This window comes from Haliotis asinina, chromosome 15 (genome assembly GCF_037392515.1).
Source record: "Haliotis asinina isolate JCU_RB_2024 chromosome 15, JCU_Hal_asi_v2, whole genome shotgun sequence".
Taxonomy (NCBI): Eukaryota; Metazoa; Mollusca; class Gastropoda; order Lepetellida; family Haliotidae; genus Haliotis; species Haliotis asinina.
The window spans coordinates 33494821-33522608 of record NC_090294.1 but is presented as its reverse complement, the minus strand read 5'-3'; the positions used below and the strand labels follow the sequence as shown (position 1 = coordinate 33522608).

At 42.9% G+C, this 27788-nt stretch overlaps 1 protein-coding gene across 2 annotated transcripts in view; it reads left to right on the top strand.

Annotated features, from left to right (window-relative positions):
- Nucleotides 1-27788, top strand: part of LOC137265813 (tyrosine-protein kinase receptor torso-like) — a 504354-nt gene that overhangs the window by 99549 nt on the left and 377017 nt on the right. For both annotated transcript variants that reach the window (XM_067801275.1, XM_067801276.1), the window contains exon 5: nt 11456-11528. In XM_067801275.1, coding sequence (XP_067657376.1) covers nt 11456-11528 — 73 coding nt within the window. The remainder of the gene's footprint in view (nt 1-11455; nt 11529-27788) is intronic.

The following is a 27788-nucleotide window of genomic DNA, read 5'->3' as shown; positions in this document are numbered from 1 at the left end:
CTTGATTGCTATTTATCTGCATATCATCCATCTGAGAGTTAATTCTAGATGTGATAGAAGGAATTGGGTTTATCTCATTGTTTTCTGGTATCAGGCAACTCTACCTTCGTCTCTGTTCAGCGAAAATCTGTTCCAGTGCACTTGTCTTTGCAATCTCCATGCCCAGCTCAAGCTCTGTCATCAACCGCTGAGTTTCATGCATAGCTGTCTGTGCCTCTGTCATGGAATGGAGCATGGCTTATTCTGCACGAAGCTCAGCAAGTTCAGCTTTTTCAAAAATATGAACAGACCTAGTAGAGCTTATGGAAGACTTTTTGGAGTTACCTGAATGCTTCGAGAGTCCACTGATAACAGAATTTTCTTTAGAAATGGATTGTTGATTAACTTGATCACACAACTCACGTTCAACACATTGAATCCAACTTACGGCCAAATCCCTGAAAGCGTTAGCTTCATTCAGCTTAACTGCAGCATGCTGAAAAGCCTCTACTAAAACCCTGGAATGTCAAGTTCACTGGAATAAACCTGTGAGCAATTTTCAAAAACTGCAAATTAAAGCAACATACTTATCAAGACAACATTTAACCAAATGCAAATTATCATGATTGTTCAAGTTCATTTTTGCACTGAGTCAATGCAGAAAGGCCTGCAGTGCACTTGTTCCTCAGCAGACGAAGATGTTCACTCTTTCCCTTCTCTGTCAGAACTCTTTGCCTCACGGGACGCTATATGGTGTCCTCATTCGCTTCACCTCCACGTGTGCCCCAGTGGTTGACCTCTTTCGTAGGGATGGAATAATTGTCAGGATCTCTCACATCTCTTGTAGCCATGACTTGAGTCTTATTCACAGAATACAAATGCCACCTTTCAATAATTAACACCTGTTGTGCGAAAAATAACTTAACAGTTAAATGTATAATCCTCACTGTTAAGCAATGCACAGTATGATATCATCGGATCCAAGACTGCGCACTATTAACCGTTTCTAACAGTGTAAGATGAGTGTGTATTGGCCTCCATTACAAATTAAACATTCAACATACTGCCATGTTTCTAACGGTTACACTTTACGGACTACATTTTTCTGAACTAATGTTAATGCAAGACCACAAAACTGACAACTTGCAACAACAGGGTTTATTATGTAGAGTTGAGAAGTTACAGTTTATATATGGCTGAGACAGAAAACAGACTTGACAGATGAGTTGAGTTGAGGTTTACAGTTGTGACATTGATGAGGTTCAGAAAACTACAACAAACAATAGCTTTTAACAATTTTTGCAACAACCAATTAACATTTTGGCATATAAACAATTCCATTGTAATTTAGACTTAGCATAGTCTAGAAATGAAAAGGTAAAGTACTCACATGTGTGTCTGTACATAGTTCAGCTTACAGTCAGCTGGGTGACAACCAAGCAGCATGGATCTCCAACACACACTGACAAGCATGTGCTCCTAATTGCATGAGCTTTGGAGAGGTCATGATGTGACCTTTGACTGATGTGACCTGTGAGCTTTGACATTACACATGAAGGTTGAGGCCACTGGGCAATGGAAATTTACTGGCCAAATGTAAACATTTAGACACTTGAATGATGACTTGAATGGAAATATACTTTAAATATTGACAAAGTGTTTAGTTATTGGACCACCATGGATAAATCAATTAAAAACCAACTGTAGCAATTTAGAAAACAATTTCATTTTAAACAGTTTGTACAGAAATCTTGCATTTGCAATGTACCTGGTATCTAATGTCAAGAGATAACCACCGTCCTCACAGAAATGATCTCCCATGTTGTTCATGACAACTACAAGTGTTGAAAATTCCTTCGCAAATGTAATCTGTAAGCTGTTCATGATGTCTGGCATATTCTTGATTCCTTCTGATGTGTTCAAATTCTTGAATCATTCTTGACACCTGTGGTCCTACAACCATCCATCGCCTGAGTGCTGATGGGTTTCTGTCAGTCCTACAGCACTTCCATCTCCTTTCATGAGAGCATTGACTTGTTCATGAACCTGAGCTAGTGCCACAGCAGAGAATGGTCATTTAGTTTTATGGGCTACAATTCCACTGGAACAAAATTTGTGGTACAGCACTGGATGTAAGACTGGCAAGGAAGGCATGTCTTCAGAACAGAAAGCAGCCGACATGGACTAACATAAAGACCCAGGATATTAGTCTGACTAGTGATTATACATACTTTGGGAAGTCTGCTGTTTGAATTGCACTGACCACACACAATATCCAAACTTCAAGTTCAAGAACAGGGACCAAAACTGGAACTGTGGTTTAGAAGCCAACTATGCATCACACCAGCTTTTAAACAGCAAAACATCTTTGTTTGATTCTGTTTCCTTACAGTGAGCATATGCCAGGTGTTGTAGGATTAGTGCAACTGCTGTGATTTGATGGGCATGCCTTGTTCTAGTGAGGTCGGCACATTTGATGAAGGAATCAGCAATGCCGCTTGAGGCAATACCAGCACCACAGATTGCTGTTGTCCATCCACTTCCTTCAAGCCAGTCACCGAGGATCCTGAATGCAGCTATTTCAATATGCAATCCACCAACCATAATATGGAAATTGGATTCTCCATATGAATTCTGGACAGGTCCACTGGATTGTTTGAGCAACTGCATACAAAGGTTCATCCATGGTAGGTAAGGCATCTGACAGGGATTTACATGCTCAACAGCATTCTTTACCACATTCATTGAATGTTGTATCATAGAAACAGAGTACGCACATTCTAAAAACAAAGGCACAAGCACAATCGTGGTCGGAGGATCTGTTAGTGGGGACTGTAACGATGCATTGAATGCTGCCCAGGACTCAGGAAAACATCATTTCATGTGTTCCAACCACTCATACTCATGATCAAGTATTGTGTTAAAATCATGTATGTCTTGAGTGAAGGTTCTGTTTAAGGGGGGCACATAGTGATCTGTCTTGGTAAAACATGCGGGAGGTACACTGGTGTAGACTAACGGCAGCTTGGCAATGGTCTTCCCATTTTTACTACTTTTTCCTGTCAGCAGAACTGTATTTGATGTTATTTCCATTCAGTTGATGGCTGCTACATAAATGGAATGCTGGTACCATGAAAGGAATCTGTTGCTGTTGTAGAGGTGGGATTATGAGCAATGTTATCAACACTTGCTGTTGTGAAGAGATCTCTTAGATCTTGTGGTGGGCATACCAAACCTTCGTCCTCGTCACAGACTTTGTCTGTCAAAATACACAAGACACGGTCCTAAGAAATGCACAAACCTATGTTGTGAAATGTGTCAACAAGATCACGTTTTCTTGTTTCACCATGGATCTTTAATCCAAGGTAAACTGGTACTGGTGTTTCTCGATCTCTGTGTTGTCTTGTTGCAGACAATTCATTGGTGCTCCTATTTTTCACACTGTTGAAGACAAGAAGCTGTGAGATAGTTTGGGATGGTAGGGACTGTTTATCTCTTTTTGAGGATTGTTCCTTTATACCTTGTCCATCAAAAATCATACTGACAAGGGCTTTCAAATTGCCAGGAACAGACTGTTCATTGCAATTTGGAGGAAATGTGCCTCTGAAAGTTTGTTTCAAGGTAAAGACATCTGCGGATAATCGTTGCTGCCCTAGCTAGCACCAATGCCTGGGAATCATAATCATGACTACAAGCATGTTTAAGTGCCAGACTGACATCTTTATCAAATGCCAGTGAGACCTCTTTGCCATCATTGTGTGCTCTCACGTCTGGAATTGCTGACAGTATTCGATTCTTTAGTCGATTCTTTAGTCTTTTGTGTACAGTTGCAGAATTCGAACAGTCAGAGTTCAAGCAATCTACATGAGTATACATCTCGCAGAAATGCCAGACAGAATACAGGCCTTATTTCAAATGAATTTCTAAATGTTTTGATGAGAGAGATGAGTTCAGCAAAGGTTGTACAATGTAGAGAATTATTTTCACTTGGATTCTGAGATTCAAGCTGAATGTGGGTATATTGACTGTAACATAATGAATTTGATAAACAATGCATTCATCATGTTACATTTCTGCCACCAGGGGATGCTGCTGAGGTGGATCCATATCCAGAAATGTTTGGAATGGTTCAATATACAAGTGTGCCAAGTTTGGTGCTTTTAACCCCAAATGCACAATTTTGGCCTTAACCGCCCCACTGTAAGAGCACTGCTGATGTTTTGTGTCAAAAGTCATCAATGGGAACAATCAGAGAAAAATATTCCAAAGAACACAGTGGTGGCCAACATTTGCTCTTGACATCATGAAAGACCATCTCACATTGAACAAACAAAATTGACAGACAGACAGATATTTTTATTTAGTATAGAGACCCCAGGCCCAAAATCCAAACATAATTCAATTTCAGTCACTGAGCATATTTGAAATTGATCCTCTTCTCAGCATGATAGAGGAAATGTCCAACATTATAAAAGGTGTTTGTGTTGGAATCTTTTAAAATGTTAACAACAGACATAAGGTTGTGTGGTTTCTTTAGAGTATTACTAAGGTATTTCGTTCTAATATCTGCATATAGTGCGCATTCCAACAAAATGTGATATTCATCCTCAGTGGCATTTACATTATACTTTGCAGTAGCTACACAGCCTTAGATGTCTATCAGGTTTAGTGTACTATCCTGTTTCTATGGCAATTTTAAAGTTTGAACATCTAAATCTGGAAATAGCAGTTCTATGAACAGGTAAATCAAATCAGTACTTTTCAAAATCCAGCACAGATTTGTATGATTTATAGAGATAACATTTAGGTGTAGACTCCAGAGAGGAGTTCCAGGCCTGCTGTAGATTAAGACATAACTGCTGTTTGAACATATATATGAATGCCTTTGAGTCTCCAACAGTGTGGCTTAACCAGGCGTAACCAAAAACAAAGCGAAATAGTTAATGTTTTACCTTAATAGCCCATGTAATTCTCCCTCACTCATCAAGTGCCATAAGCATCATGTAGAACTGATATGGTAGTCTATCCTTTGGTGGCTGCAATAAGTGACACCAGTACTTAATAACCTTTGTTGTGTACACATGCTGGATACCTACCATGTTCTAATAAAACCATATTTGATGAAGTAGATTTGTTGACTCAAAGAAAATATTTGCAGAAAGCAAGATGAACAAGATAATCAAGATGATTCGATAGTTTTACAGTAACACAATCCCCTGACTTCTGAACCATAACATAAAATAGGAGTAACCACTGAATCGAATATGTTACAGAGGTCTGAACATGAAATAAATATGTTACCAACTTTCCTCTGGAAACCATTAATTGCAAGTATTACCATTGTTTGCCTAAAATGTTAGTACCGTTTGCACTTTACTCCAGGTAGTTTCAGAGTAAATGTTAAACCTCAGTAACGATAGGATGAAACTACTTCAATAGGATCTCCCTTGTAGTACCATTCCTCATAAGACCTAAGTGGACCTCCCTGTCTAAATACAGGAAGCTTAGTTTTCTTCACATTTACACACATACCTGTATTATCGCAAAATAGTTCTAGAGCATTTCTCTTCAAATGTAACTGGTTACAGCTATCTGCCAGAGCAGAAACATCATCTACTAACATTAAGGCATACAAGTCATCTACCTTGTGTGAAATAAACACCCCTCTGCCACCTGCATCCTCCAATAATGTATATATATGATTTATTGAATATGATAAACATTTGAGGACTTAAAATGCAACCCTGATGGGTACTGATATTACATGCAAATGATTTAGACAAATGAGTTCTTGTTCTCTCACAGGCTGACAGACTGCTGTGCATGGATGATACAATGTTGAAATATTTACCTGACATGCCAAGATGTTTCAAAGCATTTAAGAGAATATGGTGTTTCATAGTGTCAAATGCTTTACAAATGTCAAAATATAAACAGTAAAATCTCCCATTTTTTTTGCATGAATATTTTGTTGCAATAGCATTAAGGGTAAATATATGGTCTACTGTAGAATAGCCAGGTCTAAAACCTGTTTGAAAGTCACCTAGCACATTTTGATCACACCATGTCTGCAGCCTAGTGTTCAGTATTGAAGTGAATACTTTACACAGTGAGTCAATGAGTGAAATGCCCCTGTAGTTGTTTGTATCTGATTTGTTACCTGATTTAAATAATGGACATATGATGCTTTTTCCCCATGCACTTGGAAAGTGACCAGTATTGAGTATGCGATAATATAATCTTGTAAGAATAGGCGTAATGTAGTCTTTAGAAACTTCAAGAAATTCGTTTTCAATACCATCTGGTCTGGGGACTTATTGTTTACTAACAGTTTAATGTGAGACAAAACTTCCTCTTGTGTTATTGTCTGGTTGAGTGTACCTTAGAGGATTGACTGTCAGTAGACTGTTAACTGTGTTGGAGTTGACTAATGTGAGTAATGTCTGGAAGTGATCATACCATTGTTTACAAGTTATTTGTTGGGAAGTGCAAGTGGACATTCTATTAAGTTTAATAAGTTTCCAAAACTGTCTAGGATCAGATCTAGGTGTGTTTGTAAATATTTCCTTTTCTTATTCTTAAGTAGCTGCTTGAAAGTGTGACGGTATTGTTTGTAAATGTTAATGTCATGGCTATGGTCCCTGCGTGCATGTAGTGCTACATATTTATCATGCTTACCCTAATTCTTTCTAATTCACCATCCCACCATGGTTGCTGTGTAAAATATTTCTGTGTGCTAATACCTTTATAGACTTGCTTTGTATGATTTTCTGCATTAGGTATGACATTTACTAAAAAAGATAGTGCATGGTCTGTGTTAGTGGTTATAAGATCACATTGTGTATTGAGAGATGTATTGAGATTACTTGATGATTTGCATAGAAAATTATTGTCTGAATCTCTGTGCCATAAGTATTTATACCAAGTTACACTACCATCATTTTTGGTGTCATTCTATGGTTATTCACCGCTGGTGTCATTAAACAGTCGACCTAAAGCGTGGATGCTATATGTGCTAGCTATATTCTGCTAGCTTAAAGGGGCACTGATGCGGAGCGAATAATGTTTCTCGCCAATGGTCGAATTACGAAACCAAACCGCAAATTGGTCAGCGCCCGCTCCTTCGACCGTGACGGACAAAGGAACTGGGCTCCTGTCCATATTAGCAGAATTTCTTCACCTAAACAGTCAGGAGGCCGGATGCCCATCATATGCCATTTGTTTAAAAATATCCATGGTATCCCTTGTCTGATCGTAACCAAATATCCCAGCAGTGTAATTCTTTTCGGATGCTTGGATGGTATAGTTACTGGTCCAATTTAATCCTATTTCTGTGTTTTTAACCTCGATATTTAATCATGCTACATGAAAATATGATGTCTACAGGCTCGTAGCAAGCCATTTGTTTCAGTACGGAAGATTGCAACGCTTTATATATATAGGTAGTTTTGAGTGTTGGTTCAGCTGTGATAGCAAATATCATACGTAAATTTTGGTAGCTATGGTAGCTACCCTGGTTTATTATTTATGATAATAAAAACACACAGTTGATTTATTTGAATTCGTAAACAAACAACGATGACTTTGCCTTTGGTAGAGAAACTTGAAAATTTTCTTACGTAAAAAAACCCTTATTTCACCTATGTACCCAAGTTCACAGCAAATGCCTGTGTGTATTCCTTATGTAACGAAACAGTTTCGGCCCATAGGTGTTTTCAGGCTGCAACACAGCGATTACATCTTCCTTGCTGTAACTCGCATTTGATGGTGTAAACCTACACGTGTTATTTGTCATAATTCTCTGGATGGTCAATTAATGAATTTATATAACAGGTATAATTAGTAGTAACACCACTTCGGTTACTCAGCAAAGGTTCCCATTTTGGCATTTCTCCTGTCTGGAGTAAATACTCAACATTATAAATTAAGGTCTGTAATGGCAAATGTATTGTATGTTATGTAATATGTGCATGTAAGTGATGCAAGAGGGTTTATCAGCTGAGTTACAAAAACACATCGATCAAAAGATTAACCGATAACACACTGATTGATTAATTACTTTTATCTTCTAGCGGATTTGTCAAAAGGCAGTGTCTGTAGATGACGACACCCTGTCGTAAAGAGCGAGTGCAAAAACAACATCCTCCCTTCAAAGAATAAACCACCCTTGCGTTGATTGATTGATTGCTCATTATTGGTTAACTAAATTACTTAGAATAGTGGACATCATACAATTAGTTTGCCAGGTGTGCTATCTTGGGTGACCAATGAGAGGTTTATCTGGTTTTCACCAACGAAAGACGTGAAACGATGTGTTACTTTTTCGCAAACTAGACAGTTGTAAGACACGCGACACAGAGCAGGATTATTTACCAGCTGCAGATGAATGGAATACAATTTCTTTTATGTGGATATTGATGGATACATTCCTGAACAAGGTAGCAGCCTGACATTGTTGGTATAAAATTAGTCTGTTTTACATTCATTATTTGCATTTTGTTTTAATTTATTTGTTGTAGCATTCAGCAGAATCTGTATGACAGAAAACACACACTAGATCGTGTATGTGTGTGAAATAGGATCCACATTGGCAATCTATACAATGTATAAATGTTGCTGTTATGTTAGAAATTTACTATGAGTATAAGCAGATCGTGTGTTCTTTTATTAATTTTCAGAATCATACAAATATGACAATAAACTAATTAGGGTTATGAGAGAAAATATAGAGACGTACATTGGCTTTGTTATTTTTCCGTCCTAATAGTTTTTTGACCATTTCTACCACTGGCAGATGATTAACCTTCAAAGTGTTTCATTTGTTTTCATAATACATTTGTTATGAAGTCAAAATGACTTCACCTAAGTTGATCTGACTACAATTAAACTATCAATTGCGCTTACGGAACGCGCAGCAGAGGTCACGAACCAGTCACGAATTCTGGGATATCATCCGTGTGCTCACGGGAGAAAAACAATAACAAAAGTTTACACCAGTCCACGGAAACTGCTCCGCATCAGTGCCCCTTTAATGCCATAGTTATTATGAACATGAATATCTTTAGTTGATCTTGGGGTATCGAAAATATCACATGGATAATCATCAGAGTCATATGGATAAATTGTCATCAGGAATGTAGTCAGTAAAGTCCTTCGTGCGAGCATTCAAGTGGCCGGCTAGGAAGATCTCCTTGTCAGGATGATCACACACAATAGTAAACAGATAATCACCTAGTTCTGTCATACCATCATAGTCACTATTACTGTACATGGTGAGGTGAGTTTTCTGGAGATAAATACGGTAATATCAAAACAGTACCACAGTCCCATGAAAGTAACGATGAATGGGGAAGGAGAACAACACAGTTATGGAAGTTGTCAAACAGTCTACTTATTAAGCTGTTGCTGACTAAAGCATCACTGTAACGACCCTGTGTACACAACTTACGGTGAACACAAATGAATGTTGTGCAACCAGTGATAAAATCACAAAAATCTTCATGATCTCTCACAAATGACTTGCCAAAAGCAACAATGTTATACATAGAACAAAACTCTTTAAAGCTATTGTCATTGCTAAACTTGGCCAAACCTTTAATGTTCTAAGATAAAAGTGTTTATCCAGAGAATTTGCGCCCTGGTCGTCATCTCATGCACTTAGAGTTATGTCTCCTGCCACATCAGTGTTATTTATAGCACTCGATGTAAACACAGCACCACGTGGCTTCGTTGGCTTTGCCAACCGGCAGTTGGGATGTCAATTCTGGTAGACAAAATTAAGCCTCAAAGTCCTTGGAGTTTCCAGAAATCTGGACAATTGTCTCTTTCACCCGATCATCGGTGAACATAGCGTTCTCAATTACGAGTTTATTTTGTCTCATCTTGATTCTCTTTCCACTGTCCCGGGCTTTCATGAAAAAGGGTGATAGCAAACGACGCTCCTCTCGCACTTTGCTGGTTAAATCCTCAGTCACATTTCCCACTGTCTTAAGGAAGATTCTATCTTGCTGCCATAACTATGCCACTTTTCTCAGTTGATTTCAAGAAATTAGCAATTATTGGGGAACCAGATTTTCATGGGGTCAGGCTATGCACTCTTACAATAACTGTTGTTGACAGAATCATCAACAAACTTCAAAGCATGTTTCATGAAATCTTTTACCTTTCTTTCTGACACTTCCCAGGATTCACCTGTTTCACCTTCAATCCCATGAAATATCAGGTCATTTCTACGGCTTGGTGCCTCTAGATCCTCTAGTCTGTCGCTGACTTCTGCTAATCTATTCTTCAAGTCTTTGTTTTCGATCCTCAGATTATCCATTTGTGTGGTGATCTCGGTCGCCATGTTGGTGACCTTTGTATTCAAAGTTTCAAAGTTTTTGTCCGTGTTTTCTATATCACACTTTATGTCCTTCAACAAAGAAATTACCTCACCTGACATTGTCGATTCTGAGGGCACCATCACTGTCTGCTGAAAGAGTTTGTTGCTGTGCCCCAGAGGCACATGGACCTGGGTTTACCTCCACCGACCCGCTCGTCACAAGCAGCACGCTAGGTAGCAACAAAAGTTTTAAACACAGAGATGTTTTTGCCCTTTCAGGTTGACGAAAACAGCCAATTTTCATTTAATATCAGCTTAGAGAAATAACCATTTCGAGACCTGACACAAACACGTCTACTCAGTCTCGCACATGCTCAGTCTCTCCACAAACAAAATTGCATAGGAGTGATTCCATGGAATATTAAACACTGAACTGGTCAGCTGAGGGTCAGTTATCAACATGCATGTAACTCTAACCTCAGGCTGACTTTAACTGTTGCATATCTGGAAATATTTCTTGCTACATTCCATGAGGCTAACGGTAGACTATGACTAAAATTGAAAGCAGGTTATATCCAGTCAGGAATATGACTTAGTTTTCATATTTGAATGGACATTACATCTACAGAAGTAACATTAACTAGAAGTGACATTAAAACCTATCATAACATCACATATAACAGCAAGAAGTATTCTTGATTGTTTGCAAAACAACCAATGCAGATCTGACTGTCTTTTCAGTAAACATTCACATTTGTCTGTTCATGGTTTTCTTCCTAAGAAAGTTTGAGTATAGTCTGGGTCCATGAAGCCTTTGCTGGATTTATGCAGACACGTATAGTTATAAATTATGGAGTATTGTGAACAATTATAATAATTCTTAGTATACTACCTCCAACTCTTGAAGTTAAGTTCTGCCAGTCTTTTCTCCCAGAGTACCTTCCTTAAGCTGCCCAAGGAGAAATTATGAAGTTCCTGTGTCTTGTCAGGGGAGATAACACCTGTAAATGGTATTTGGGGGAAAGAACAAGACAATTGTCTCAACAACTTTCTTCAATAACAAGTTTCAGGGGAAAAGTCAAAGAAGTGTTAGAGGCAGTAGTCCAAGAACTATTAACAAATTCCAGTTTACATTTTGACTTTTTGATTTTGTAGGAAAGCAGTATCTGTAATTCCAGTTGTGAGTTCTTCTACCAGGCAAAAGCAGATGTGAAGGAAAACATGACTGGTGAGTAGAGAAGTATTTTTCTTATGTGAGTCATTCTTTAAGCTGCAGATATTTAGCATATGCAAGACAAAGTAATTGAAATGCAAAATCATTAAGCTTGATTTTCACAAATGGCAAGCTAAATTGTTCAGTTTCATATATCAATAGCATTTGGCTTAATTGTGTCCAATATTTTCATGAAGACTAATTAGACTAATTAGGATGAAGACACAGTGTCCTTCCTGTAACAACAGTAATACCCACATTCATCTCAACTAAACTCATGGGCAAAAGAAAGTGAACACTTTTTATTTTGAATTTTTGACAAGTTGTTCAAGTTAGTGAAATCCTTTTCAGTTGAAACGTCTCACCCACACACTGAATGATTATGCGTCCAAATGGAGTATGTTGGCTGTTTTCAAGGTCCAGGTTCAGGCATGAGGCAGATGGGTGACAATAAGAGCCATATTGCAAGGGTGCAGAACTGTACATGTGGTACCAACATCAGGTTGTTCCAGCGTTACGCTTACAGGCAGAGTGACAGCACCCAAGTCAGGCCACTATCGGGCAGACCACGTGTGACGACTCCACAGTAGGACCGCCATCTGCATACTCATCATCTGGGCAGTCAGGTCATGATGGCAATGGAAACGGCTCTAGGACATGTCATCAGTTGGTGTACCATGGTACAACGTCTGTGTGCAGCAGGTATTGGAGCATGACGTCCTCTTTGTGGAATGGCATTTATCCAGGAACATCGGCATCATAGATTACAGTGGGCATGTACTGTACATCAGTGGCTGGTACGAAAGTGGCAGCGAGAGCTTTTTTACAGACAAAAGTCAATTCACTATTTTCCTTAATGATGGCTAGGCGCAAGTATATTGTTTTGGGGGAGAAAGACTAGTGCTGAACTGCGTCCAAGAAATGCATCCATTTGGAGGAGCCGATGTGATGGTGTGGGGAGGAATTTGGGGTAACAACATAAACGATTGGTCGTAATATGTGGAAACTTGAACACTAGAGATAAAGTGATGACATTCATCAACCAGTGGCAAAACCATTTCTAAACCAGCAACAACAGGGAACACATCTGCAGCATAACGCCAGGCCCCACACAGAGCAAACTGTCCAGAACTTCTTGAACGCCCAGAATATCCAAGTTCCTCCAAGGCCAGCACACTTGGCAGACTTATACAACAAAGAGCACTTGTGGGATCACCTGAATCGCCAGGTGAGAAAAAAACCATGACCCCCAGTGAACCAACAACATGCAGATGCTGTCAGGAACAGGTGGAATAGGATTCCGAATGAGTCAGTTCATTGGTTGACGACATCAGGGAGACGCTGAATCTGGCCATGTATTGCTCCTAGAGGTGGTCACACTAGTTACTAAGAATGTGTGTGCATGACCAGAGACTTGAAATGACTGAGACAATCCATGATTGACTCTTGTTGTGACTGTGAACAGTGGTATTTCCGCCCCTCTGTCTATTCCATGACACTTGCTCTTAATCTGTGATGAGTTTTTCATAGACGCTGTTGGTGCATTGTCCCTAATGCTGGCTTCATTATATGTGCTGTAACATAAAAAACATTGTATTTTTTCTTTGATTTTGTCCATCATTAATAAGGGTGTTCACTTTCTTTTGCCTACTAGTTTATTATTATAGTGATATGTAAAGATACCTGATGTGCTGCTTTGTTACTCACACTGTAAAATCTGTTTTCTGTTTTAAAATTGTATAATTATAGGCGTAAGCATTTCCTCTGGGTTGTAATAGCGTTTTCCTCTGTCACTTGGTCATGTGTTACAGACTCCCTTAGATAAAAAAGGGAAATTTAATAACAAAGGGAAGTAATCCTTACCTGGAAAACACATGGTCCAGCTAGATGACCTCCCATAATAGATCTTTCGACAGTGAATAACAACATGTGTCATATGTTTTCCCCTGTACTCACCGGGTGAGGATGTGTTTTCAAGATTTCCTTGGATACTGCTACTTGTGTTCAACTTCAACTTTCTTCAGTCATACTTGGGTTCGTACTGTCACATTCTTCTCCAGTATTTGTTTTTTGTATTTATTGAACTCTGACAGGGATCGTCATTGTTTGTGCTTAATATTTGCTGTGGACCCTCCATGTATGTTAGCTACTCATTCTTTGCTCTGTTAAGATTTGTCAGAAAACAATTGGAACTTTGTGCCTAAAAGAGGAAATCTTCTCTTCGGAGGCACCAAAACAGGCAAAATCTTGTAAAATGTCTACTCCTGAACTGTATCCAGCGCCACCCATCTTGGATATGAACTCTTTAACGGCCATGCTGGCTTCATTTGAAAAGGACCCTAGTGCATTTTTTAGCTCAACTTTAAAAGATCTTGAACAGAGAAGTTTTTCTAAGATCAAAGAATTAAAACAGTCTCTAAATGTATTTAGAATTGACTTGGCTACCCAGGAGATGTTTCAATCAGGGCACCTAACCAATCCGTTACCATAGTAGTATAGGGAATGACAGTTCTAAAACACTTTCAAGAAAAGTCTCTACAAAGCCTTATTTACTAAATAAGGCTTTTTGGTTGGGCCCTTAGCTCTTGCTACTATTACCCCTACTACTTAACGTGTGTTGGAGGTAACACTGTGCCGTACGGTACGATCAATAATTCTTCTCTTACAAAACCCCTACCCGGCCCATCCCTCAAGTAGTACAAGTTAGGTTCGTCGGCTTTTATATCCACTTTATCTATGTTGTAAGTTTTGACTGACCATATAGGATCGGTGGCCCGCTTACGGCTATCACCCTCGTGTTCCCCCGGCTGGTATAGATACCTCACTAGGGCCCTATCTGGTATCTGTTTCTCCTTCCCACGCAATGGAGCGGCCGACTCTGCAACTATTGATTTTAGTTTGATAGCGTCTGCCGGTTTCTTACCGGTGAGACGGGTGACTTCATGGTTGATTGCCGACACCACCTTGGGTAACCTCGTGACCCATTCAGTCGATCGTTTTCCAGGGGTGGCCATCTCCCTAGCATACTGATAGCCGAACAATCGCTCAGCCAAAGTCCTATTAAATCTCTCAACTATGGCTTGGCTGCGATGGGCTCCGGCCGTGCCACGCCTGACCTTTGTATCGTGTTTGGCTAGCAGTTGTGACACGGCACCCATGAACTCCCGTCCGGGGTCAACTTGTAGCTCTGTTGGCCACGTCAGAGGACTGCGTTTGTATATGCGTTCGAATCCTCTGGCTACCTGGGCCGAATCTTTCGTGGTCAAGGGTTCGGCTTCCTTGTAACGACTGGCTACGTCCACTACGGTTAAGGCATACTTGTACCTCTTGTCGTGGGGTAGGAACAGTAGGTCTGCCTGGTGAACGCTATTAGGTATGTTAATACCGAACCTCCTTCTAGGCACGTAGCGTGGTGCCGGCAAATAGATCTGCCACAGGGCTTGTTTTTCAAGCCACGCTTTGGCTTCCTCCGGGGGTACTCGCGCTATTTTAGCTAGCTTATCTACTGCGCTAGCTCCTTTCCAGTACCCACGCGGGCTGTAGTAAATAGCCTCAAATTTTTTCATGTCCATACGCGTATGTGTTTATCCCATCAATAGCTATCCAACGTTTAGTGTCCATAGGCGACAGGGACGTCTTGTTTATAGTCAGTCCGTATATCTTATGTCCATCACTTCTAAGTGTGTTCATTTTATGCCTAAAGGTACGGGTCTTGAACAGGGCTTCCTTAAATCTGGCGTGTTTGATGTGTTGTTTCACCACATACTTCTTAACCCCCTTAGCCTTCCGGATCTCACTATTGTCGGCTTTCAGTATGGAGTACATCTTAGGTCTCAAACCTATGTACTCGGCTATGGGCGTGCCAGCACACTCGTCCTTCATCTTACCTAGGACCTTTTTATTTACCGTACTGTGTATGGCATGGGTCTTAGGGTAGTCGCTGGTGTCGTATAAATCGAGGTGTTTTTTCATGTCCTCGTACACGTCCTCGGTTCGAATCTCCATCAGCAGGGAATCCGTGTCAGTGTACAGCACTTCACACCTGTCGCCGTACTGTTTCTTGAGCTCGTTGTAGTAAAAGTCGTACATCAGGTGTTTGGATAAATCGAGGATGCTCATCCCCACGTAAACAGGCCGGTTGAATTTTATGTGGCTTTTCTTCATGTGTAGGGCAACCAGGTTGTCTGTGAATATCTTACTACGGTTGAATGCCGGACTGGCTATCAATCTCCTGAGCTTGTCTTCCTCACTCGACCGAACCAACTTCACGGTCACGCGTTTCCTCAGGTTCTCCATAGTCTTACCAAACACCGAGTTGTTCATGAGCTTGTAGAGATTTTTCTCAAAATCACTGGTGGCTTTTTTTCGTAGGTCTGTGTTCATTCTGATGTAGGGCTCCATCCATGGGCTCTGGTCGAACATGAGCACCCTGTGTATTTTGGTCAGCCTCATACCCAACGACAGGTACAGCTGTAGGTTGCGATAGTGAACGATGTACTTGGTCTTATTCATTAAGTTAGGAACAAGTTTTTCAACGTTTGTCACACGCCCACCTAACAAGTTATGTTGGTACTCAGACATCCAGTCTGGGTTAACCCTCATACGTTCGGGGGCCAGGGGGTAGCTGTTGTGTGATGTGTGTAATTCCTTGGTATACTCTAAGTCAACCTCGAGGATATACCCTTTGTTCGAATCTGGTGCAACCCCCATAACATCAACGTGGGGTACCCATTCGAATCCCCCTGTAGGTAGATACTGGCTCATGGCCCAGCCGTACAGGTTGTTAGCGTCGAGGTAGAGAATGTGATTGGTTGGCTTGTTAGGATCGTAACCTTTCACGTATTGATTATTTGCTTTCGCGTATCGTTTGGATGCCATGGAAATCCCACCTCGCAAGCCTTTCTCAATGAATAGGTGCATGTCGTAATCTGTGAGCAATTCCAAATTAACTCCGGTCTTTTTAAGCAAGGCGTCCCACGACAGACCTGGGCTGGTGTAATACCATGCGGGGTCGAGTTTATACTGCTTGAAACACGTCCGCCTAAACGTCTCAAACACGTCGGCTAACAACAGTACATCTGTCCTCAAATACAGGTCGTGATAATCACCCAGGTTCTTACAACCCAGTTTATTCCATACGTTAGTCGCGTGCGAGTAATCATCTCTTGAGACGGACGCCTCATTCAGCTTGCTATAAAAGCAGTCAATAGGGGGTAGTCTGGTCTCGGTGAACTTGACCCAACTATCCATGTACTCATAGGGGTACACACCCTTCCTCATAAGCAGGGGTCTAGTCTCGGCGTCTGTGTATCGATCGGTGATAGGGAAGGTATTGTTGGCCTTGACCAGACTGTCGAGTGACGACAGGAGGAACTGAAACGAGTCAATGAACCTAAGTCCATTTAAGCTGAAGGAGATGTATCTCTCCATGTTGTTGGGGATGCACGTTATATTACCATCGATTTTCGCGATGGCCTGCATGATCAAGTGTGAGTCGTACCCTCTCAAGTTGTGAAAGACAACGGGGATGTTTATTGTCTTAGGGTTGATTTTAAGCTTGAGGTTGCACGCGCTGTGAGCGGCGCCTCTATACTTACCAGTTATGTGACAGTGATCTCTCACCGAATCACCGTTAAGTGGTGAGTCACACACGTGACAGTCAGTGCTACTAGCGTGAGCTAGCTTGTCGTCTTGGGTCAGACGCATGGGAGCGATTCTATACAATGCATTCCTAATAATTTTTTCTTCCTCCTGCAAACACTTTAGAAACCTTTCAGCCGCGTCAGGGCCCCTATACACTACCGGAGCTTTCGTTTCCCCGTCACAACGGACGACAATGTATCCAAACGAACAGGCTTTATGCTCTTGTGTTTTGTGGGTGAAGGGAGCCTCGCCGGCGGCACCACTGGGGGAATCCCCACCCACAACCAAGGCTTCGAAGTCGGCGTATATGATATAAGGCACAGACATTTGGTTCTTGTGGTTACTGAATTTTAGGATTTTGTTATCTTCCTTAGGCATGTCGACTCGTATAGCCGTCTGCCCCACACCTTGGCAATCCTCCCGGTGGGATTCTAATAAATCAGCTCGACTGAAACCGTGTAGGCATCGTACACAAAAGTGTTTTTCCCCATCGTGTTTCGACTGGTCGTGCAACAACCGGCTGAGATGTTTTATCCACGTGTAGTGATACTTTTCACCTCGTTGGATCATGAATATATTGATAACTTGGCGATCCTTCACCGGGCTGACCCTGTGTACTATTGTTTTGTTACCTTCGTGCCCAAAGACATTTATAGCCATATTATTCTGTTTTTCTACTTTAGTGATCTGGGATATGGGGGTGGGTTCATCTATACCATCCCAGTTGAGCCCATCATCCTGAGGATAATTAGAAGGCCTGTTCGGATTAGTGTCAGCTGGAAATAAGGCTGACCTGATATCTAACCTCAGGCAATCGTTTCCTCTATTCTTAACGTTTACTATGGCATGTTTGTTCCTATAGTAGGGAGGCAAGGCTAGGTATGACCCGCCTCTGAACGGCACGTAGTTAGCTATGTCTAGATAGACATTATCGATTTTATCTACAGCCCACCCGGACCCCAAGTGTGTGTAGCGTCCTAGGTATTCTCGTATCTGCTGAAAACTGGTATCGATTGATGCGTCAATGGTCTCTGTATGTGTGACGACCTCTTGTTGACCTCGGAAGTAAGGCTGAACATATTCAGTGGTACTCCCAACCTGCTTATCGAGCGACATTTTCACTGTGATCTGAAACTTGATACTTCCTAGGTTATTTAGTTCCTGGTTGACCTTATCAGCTATCAGAGGCTTGATATCTGTAATGTCTATGTTTCTATCAACGTGCATGCGCCAACCTCTCAAATAGTTGCCTACAGCGCGCTCAGTGCGCACGAACTGTAGGTCAATAGCTCTATTCTGTCGTAATAATTCTACAAGCTGTGGTTTTCTCATACGGGAATACCCGCCTAAACCCAAATCGTGTGCCTCGGCTTTCAGTTGTTTTACAGTGGGAGGTTTTGCTACGGGGGCATGTGATAACAATGCGGTTAACCCGGCTCTCCCCAGGTTTGAATAACCCGTGTATCCAAGCTGTTTTGCTTGAGCTTTTAATTGTGTTACCGTAGGAGGGGCTTCTAAACCTAGTAATCTCAACAATGCTGACTTCCGCATTCGAGAATACCCGATCACACCTCTCTGTTTTGCGACCCGCTTCAGCTCGCGCACAGTAGTCATAGTGTTTACACCTAAGAGAACCAATGTCTAATTGGTTCACAGTAAAGGGAGGTAACCCTTAAGTGGCTGTTTCACGCACTGTTGGATAACATTTAATTGGAGTCTATCTTGAGCAGTCGCCTACGTTCTTTTATGTAGCCCTTTTTATTCTCGTAGATGAGTTGATGTCTGACTACGTTCGCTCCGTGAGCTTTACATAGACAGTAGTGTCCTTTAACCCCGATACCACACACAGAACACGTGTAGTTAGGACTTCCCATATGGAAACAACAGAACCCCTGATTCCTGCATTTCCTACCACAGGCCTCGGTCTTCCCCATAAGTATGTATTCGCATCGGTATGGAGCGGGTCTCATGTTTACTTATATAGGTATTTTAATTTAATTGCTTCGCAACCAACGCAGTAGCTGCTATACCCAACACTATGAAGCCCAGTTCACGATTCATTTGTCCCTTGGATGGTGTGTAGTACTGAGCGAGTGTGGGTTTATTGAGCGGTTCCAATCGTTTACCAGTTAGTAGGTAGTATTCTTTCCTTGCTTCATCGACATCGTTGAATGTTTGAACGGCATGGTTTTCACGCTGGAGTTGTTCGTTAATAAAATCGATCCTCTGGAGGAGTTTTTTAGCGTACTCGGCCTGTGCCCTTTGTAATTTCTCAGTAGCGAGATCGTGCCGCTTCCTTTCTTCCTGTATTTCAGCCGCGTGGTCATCTCGTAGTTTCGAGAAGAGGAAATTACTCCCGGAAAATGCCAGGGCATTCACTAACGCCCCACCGACCATCATAGCTATCGTGGCCATCCTATATTTATTTCATTATATTATCAGGTATTATTCCTTGTTTTACTAGGATGTCTTTTGTGGCCATCGCCATACCAAGGTTCATTATGAGCATACCCATATCCTGCAGGTTGAAATCTAGCTTGATAGTTGGTTGTTTAAGCACCATTTTAGTCAACCGAGCGTACCCTACGGCTAGACTGGCGACCACTGTGGTGTGGTATGCATCGTTGACGAACGTTTTCCCCTCAGACATTATGTATATGATATAAAATATTAAAATTATAACATGATATGCGGGTCTACCGTGGGGGTGGGGGGCTCACTGTTGGGTGGTGGCTCACTGTGGGAGGGTATCCCCACGTATAACCATTAGATAGCCAAGGCAGCAGTTACGCCTACAGCCAACAACAGTCGGGTTGGGTTGGTCACTTTATGTTGGTTACACCACCGTTTTTTACCGGCAGCTACTCTCTTAGGATTCTTCTGCCTGGTTACTGTTGGGGGTACCTCCACTGGGGTCACTTCCCTCACTGGTTCCTGTGAAGGGGTCTCCACCGTCACCTCGGGAGGGGTTTCCCTCACCTCGGGAGGGGTCTCCTGTGCAGCATCCATCTATACTATTATTATTATTTTTTCTCTCAAATTGACAATGCTTTGCTGTGATAATCGCCGCCGTCACTGGAGCCAACAACATACCATATTTGTGGTACAGCTCGCAGCTGATAGAGCTCACGGCGTGTTCGATAAAAGGGTCTTTATCTAGGTCCTCCCACAGGTAAAGTCGGCGCTCTGGTGGAATGGGAAGGAAGTATGACACAATACCGGTGTATATCTGGGTCATAGCCGATCCTATTGTCTTTGTCATTTCTGCTCCGAGCCGGGACTCGTATCTAGCGTACAGCTTATCGATTTCTTCGGCTGACATTTTGTGAATTTTATCCGGAGTGTAGTCTCCAAAGTAATGTTTGGCTTTGCCACCAACAGCCAACGCCACCAGTTTCTCTCGCTTATCATCAGTGGGGCCTGCCGTACCCCCAGGTACTAACTGTTCGAGCAATTCCTCACACTCCATCTTATAATATAACAAGTAAGATTTAGTTTTAACTATATAATACCCGATGCAGACAAAACACAGAGAAATGAAGGTTAAGTTGCACACGACAAACACTTCAAATATCATAGCTATATGCTTAGCTTTGCTTAGCTTTGCTTAGCTTTGCTTAGCTTTGCTTAGCATACTATATATGCTACTGGTTGGTCGGTCTTGAGTACGAGCTTAGCGTGTTTAGTTTCAGCGAGCTGTTTCTTCACCCGTTCCCGTTCTAATTTACTCATCACATCGTTCTCTCTCAAACACTCCTCGAACGAATCCCTGTCCTTGCAGTGAAATAAGGCCACCCATCGCGTCTGCTCCCTGAGGTCTTTCAACACCGAGTTGAACTTCTGCGTTAGCACCCAGACGCTGTGATTTGCATGCCGGCCGGAGAAGGCCAGGTACGATAGCATGTCTCTCTTTTTTGTTATCTCGCGATTAGCGCTGCAGTCGTCCAATATAAACAGCGTCGGTTCCCCTTTAAATTTCTCGTGAAGAGCTTTCAACCAGTCCTGCAGGCGTGTTCCAGGGTCGATTTTGTGTACGTCCGGGTCCGTCATCACCCAAGGTCGCGCGTACGTTTTATTCATGCTCAGAGTAGGGCACATGATAACGATGTTATCGAACACATCCTTGTAGTAACCCTCCAACATATCCAACACGAAAACGGTCTTCCCACAGCCAGTCTGCCCGCACACTATGGCGCAGTGTGGGTCAGTGGGGAGGTGGGGCAGTGGGGACTGTTTATTGTTGCCCCCATCAGTAGATGGCTTGCACGAATCTCCCATTGTTTATATTAAGTTGCGCGTCCATAATAACGTACAGATATAATTTCAACTTACCAGCGGTTTGAGCCTTCTTAGTAATCTGGATGGTTATCCCTTCGCTGCCGTTATCTATACGACGCCCGCTACCGTGCAGTTTATCATCATCCGTGGATCGCATGTCCAACCATAGGGCGTACTTGGTGGTCAGGTATTCACCGATCTGCACGGAGCCGAGGTCCAGGTCCTTTGTTATGTAATCCCCCACTGGTAGCTTTTTTATCTCATCCCACTGCTGGTGTGGTCTCATACCATGACTGAACAGCTGGTTGGGCACGCCCTCGATGGTCACTTCCACCTTTTCAATCTCGGGGTTGAAAAACTTCCCGCTGTCCCTCCGGAATGGATCGTAATCCTCCACGGGGACGACCAGGATACCTTTCATCGATCGCGCCGGCACGTTCAGGTTGATATTCCACACAGTGTCGCTCTTATCTCGCACGACTGATCTATGCCTCAGTACGCGATCGTACAGGATAGCCATCTTCCCAGAGTACTGACTTCGAACCTGCCTGGCCAGCTCCGGGCTAGTGACCATGTCGAACTCCAGAGAGATGTTGTCTATGGCATAACTGGCCTCATCACCGTTCGGCGTATGCACTACTTTGTTATAGTCGTTAAACGTGAGCTCGTATTCGAGCCTATCACCCAGCGCGGCCTGGTAAAACGGCGCGTGTCCCGTGAGCAACTCGAAGTCGAGCGGCACGCAGAATCGATTCCCGTATGCTCGAGCGATGGCCTTTTCACCGTCCGATAGCTTGTCTTGCTGGTCTTGCGTGAAGACATACCCTATGCGCGCCCGGGTTGATTTGCTGATGCCCTGGTACACATCATTGACTCGTTCTCCCTCGCTTTTCCAGAGATCCCTGTAGCAGTGAAACACGTCGCTGTCGTCGATGCTCAGCACCTCGTTACAGCTGATCTTGACGGTCGTTTTCTTGATGATGGCTCGCCCCACGTTCCGCACTAGCTCGCGTTTATTGTTGTCGGAGGTCAACGTGATATTGAACGCCAGTCGAACAGTGCCTGGTACAATGAGGTCATTCTCACCAAGGTTTGGAAATCTAACCAGCAGAGTTTGATTCTGGTCTATCTTGCTGGGATTGTTGGTGATGGTCACCGACTGGCGCACGGCTCTGGCTCCTAATGGCTCTCTCAATCTTCTGAAAGGATCTAATTTTCTGCCGTACATTATTATATATAAACGAAATATATTTTTAATACTAAATAATGGATGAAGACATACCTATGAGGGAGATGTGGGATGATACTATGGATGATACAGGGGCCGATCAGGAGACCTCATTCAGCCTACAGCCGGCTGTCGAGCAGGAGACCTCATTCTCACCAAGGACCACACTCGTGAAGGGCGCCGTCGACGATTATTACAAAGCAGTTGAAGAAAGAGACAAAATCAAGCCGTTGTGGCGAGACTATACCAAGGTTACCCTTGTCGAGGGTAAGCTGCGTTTTTTATATAATAACCAGGAGATCGATCTCATGAATAAAATCACGGGAGAACCGCTTGCTTTATCAACACTGAGAAAAGACCATAATATTGGCTTTGTCCAAAATGAACTAGGTTTCACAGAGTACGGTGGCACGCGACCTAAGATTCCCCCGAAGAAGATTCCCCCGAAGGCCCGTCAAGATCTGGAAGTCATCAGGGACGCCACATCGGTTCAAATCATGACTTATGATATTGAAAAGGTGTTGGCCGATTACGAGAACAAGCCCTTCCTGGGCCTCGAAACTACCTTTCGGGAACTGAAGGGGTTGGACCTGTTGATGCAAACCATTCGTGGTCAGCTCTGGAAAAGCACGGCCAAAGTGAGTGAGATAGACGACCACATCGCCCGTGAAAAGAAAAAACTCGGTGAAACTGAGGACGAGTCTATTAAAACCACCATCGAGGAACGAATACGTAATTTGGAAGATGAAAGGCAGGTCTTGTTGGAGACAGCGTCCGGCTACAAAGAAAAGCTTCGATCCCAGGCCAACCGTGTGCGGGAAACCATCAATCAAGTCCTCTACCGAGACACCACGTTAGCAGACAGGATTCGGATATTGTTCCGGGAGCAAGGGATCACCATCGCCAGCATTCTGACTGCATTTGGTTTCATCATATCAACCCTGGTGGTGTCACTGGTGGGGGGAACTCCCACACCTGCCGGCGGCGGAACTCCAAGTGGCGGTGGTGGTGTTAAAGACTGGATAAAAAAACTCGGGGAAGGTCTAGCTAAACTGGCTGGTAAAGCCGCCGAAGCCCTTCCCGGCATCCTGGGTAGCATCGTCTCGTGGTTGTTGAACGCTCTGTCTAAAACTGCCATGTGGCTCAGTCAAAACCTGTGGGCAGCCATCGTCGCCGTGGCGGGTCTGGTGTACGTAGCGGCTAAAAAATCTTTAACCAAATAAGTCCCAAAGCTACCCCACCAACAACCAGGGCCGTTTTATTATCAATATGCTGCTGATAGGAGGCCTGAATATGGGGGGCCACCTCCTGTGGTGTTGGTTGAACTTTAGACTCCGGGGGTGGCGCCACTATACCCGTTTCACGTGGTGGGATGTGTGGGATATAGGTGGTGTTAATATCGGGGTTGATACCCAACTTTTGATCCTTCGTGGCTATGACTATTTTGTTGTTATAACCCACCACTTTTTTTACTCTCAGTTGCATATCACTCAGAGCCATGTACAACCCCACGCCGAACACGTAATTGACTTTCGATCTGGCGTATTCTAACACGTTTTGGTAGCGTTCGATGGCCCGCGGGAGATCAACTAGAGAATTGATAGCATCCTCAACGTTGGAAACGAACTGTTTCTGAGCGTCGTAAGCAGTTCCCTTACCGAGGATGTTGGAACGCGTCATAGACTGCGCACCCAACAGCGCCCACACGTACGTTCGAATCGAGTCGTTCAAGCGTATTGTACCAGCACGAGTGAATTCTTTCGATGTTTTTGAGATCATTTTAGTCCAGGCTGTGGCTGCATCAGGATTGGTTTGCTTTATACAGCTGACATGGATCTGTTCATTCGTTGTGGGGCCTGTAAATGTATGACGGTGTGGGTTGTATGAACCATCTTTAGAACCGGCCTGATATGTTCCGGACCTGTAGAAGTACACGAGAACTATACCGAGACCATGGTTCACACCAGGAAGGCGAAAGTCTTTATTCGTTGGAATCTCAAACTCCCCACAAACACGTTCATAAGCGCGTTTATCATAGGGGTTATTCGTCATACTCCACGCTTTATCTTGGGGAAGAGGAGCACTTATTTCCTTCAATATTCGTCTCGTTTGATAATAAATATGAAACAAAATGACTGCCTTACTCAGTTCGTCTATACCGTAGTCTAGTGTCACACCCGACCCTGTCGTCGCACACCACACAGCAAAGTTGAGTTGGTTCTGCCAAAACTGCATTGGGTTTTGATTCCAGTTTACCACCGCCTGCGCGTTATTAACGGACACGACATAGTTTTCAAAGATATTAATAAAGGTTGTTTTAAACCCCGTACTACCTACCACCACGATTTTCAAGTGTGCTAAGTCCATATTATAATATATAATTTATATATTATAATATGTACATAACACTTCCAGGAATAACGAGCGGTGAGGCCGTTCAGCTGACGCACGCGATCGATAACACGTCAGGCCAACTCGAAGTCGCACTCTGCGATATCACCTACCTACCGCAATGGACTAACATCAACGTCAGCAACAATAAGCTGTTCGTCAGTGGAACTCGCAGCCAGATAACTGACGGCTACTACAGCGTGTGCTCTCTAAACGACAAGGTCTTCAAACCCCTTGGAGCCGAACTCAAGATGAACGACTCAAACGGTACAGTGGTGTTAATCAACAACAGAAGAACCTCATTGAGACTCGGCCGACCATTAGCGAGGATACTCGGTATGTCTCCTGACGAGATAAAACCAACAACAACCGTCACAGGCACGAAGTTACCTGATCTAGTACCGTACCGAGAGCTGTACATTCATCTCGGTCAGGTGAGCACAACGTACAACATTCAAGGAGGTCACCCTTCCACTATACTGAGAGCAGTGCCGGTGAAAACTGAGAAATTCAACGACGGTAGAACCGAGTCGTTTTCACCACGGCAGTATAAGAGATTAACCCAGGGCAACATACCTGAGCTGACAATATCGGTGTTAGATATAAATCATAATCCTGTAAATATAGGATACCTCAGCTTAACGCTTCATGTAAAATGACCAGCGCACAAGGGCCCGGAGTGAAAAAATGTGTCAATATCGGGATCTCCGACCTCGGAGACACGCGCGGTTTCGACGCTCCCGGAGTAGATGGTACATCGTACGCCTTTCAACTGAAAAACAACATTTACAAACGCGTTGAAGTCCCCTCCGGTGGAGCCCTAAGTGATATGATAGATACCACAAGAGCAAAAGTCAACACTAAGTACGCCCTTGTCAACACCGGTGATAATAACTGGATAATATACCCATCGTTCGGGGGTAAACTGTTCGACTTAGACGATGTTGAGAGCACTACCGTCGTCCAAAACAAACCATATATGCTCGTCTTCACCGAAGATGACAAGTGGGTGTTGTTACCCGATAACGACGACTGGTTTCTCAATATTAGACTCGTCTCTCCCTACGTGTTCACGGATAACAAAGACAACCACCTAAACAAAGTCGTGAACAATGGAACCCTGCTCGTGGCTTACGTCCCAACTCAGAGACGTAGCATAGTCGTCAGCCCACTCGACACTATGGCAGCCCACATGCTATCGAGTAAACTGACCATACATAACGTGAAATTGCAGTTGGTGTCTGAATTCGAAGGCGTGGTCACTATATTAGAGAGTCTACCGGCAAACTCAACACTAATCATCAAAGTCTACCTAGGGGAACCATCGGGGAATGATGTCCAGATCGTGAAGGGGATCAAACTCGGGTGGGGGAAACGACACCAGTATCAAGTTTGCAACGTTTACGTGCGGGTGGGTTCCGACTCCAACACCAGTCTGCAGGGGGTCAACGTGATCGTGGAAAACATGATATCACTAACCAATATCTTCCTGCCTGCCAACATACACTTCATGGGTATGAAGTTCACCCCTGAACTATTATCAAAAAACCAGTTGGAAATTATATCGTAATAGTATAATAATGGCCAGTCATCATCCCAACACTACGCTTAACGACCTAGGAGATACGGAGGGATTCGATCAGCCTGGTGAGGAAGACGCCTTATATATCCTGCACTTCAAAGACAACGTGTACAGACGGGTGTCGTTATCAGATTTTAAAGAGCCCAAATGGCTGATCAACTTAACATTCACCTCACCTTATATCACATTAAAAGATGGGGTGGAAGAATTGGAGTTGGTCTCTAAGATTAGGAATAACGGTATCTGGCCCGGGGATTTCATTCCGGAGAGTGAATTATATATGATAACTATTAGTATCGAAAAAAATAGGTTAAAGTCTGTAGCAAAAAATAAATTAACATTTAGCAATAATGCTTATAGCAGATATCTTGATAGAATATTAGTCCCTTTCACACTCATCATAGAAGTCTTCTTTGGTTTAGACAATGAAAACACCTCAAGAGTACACCAATTTTTACCCGGGGTGTCAATACACTGGTTTGACGAACACCAAGACCAATATTGTCGTATTGGTATACAACAGGATCACGCGGGTCCTATAAACCGCTTAATAAGCCTCAGTGGGTTTTTTATTACAACAGGAAATTCTATTAGACTCTCACCTATTACCCTGACTAATAGTCTAGATCTTGTAGACTTCAAATACATTAATAAACTTTTAACTGAAACCCAATTAAAATATCTTTCAAAATATATATTATAGGATGGGCCTGTACCCAGTCGTAGAGGAAGTAGCGAAGACGTTGGAAACCGTAGATGGGTTCCGCTTGAGGCAGTTATGTGATGTGAAACGTCAACTAGAACATGACCGTGACACGCGGAAAGCACTATGTAAGAAGTACAATAGAGCTTTCAATATCGTGGACGGGGCTGACACTACCCTTATGGCAACCAGCATGGGACTAGAGGCTGCAGGTGTTGGGTTGTTAACCACCATCGTGGCTGCACCTATAGTGCTAGGTTTTGAAATAACAGCTGGGATAGCGGGGGTGTTAGGGTTGGCGCTTAAGTTGGTATCACGCAGACTGCATCGTAAGGCATTGAAACACGACGAGATCAGGGTTCTGGCCGAAGCAAAGCTGAACACAGTGAGTGAGCGTATTTCCACGGCACTCTCTGATAGTAAGATCTCAGAAGAGGAGTTTCGTTCAAT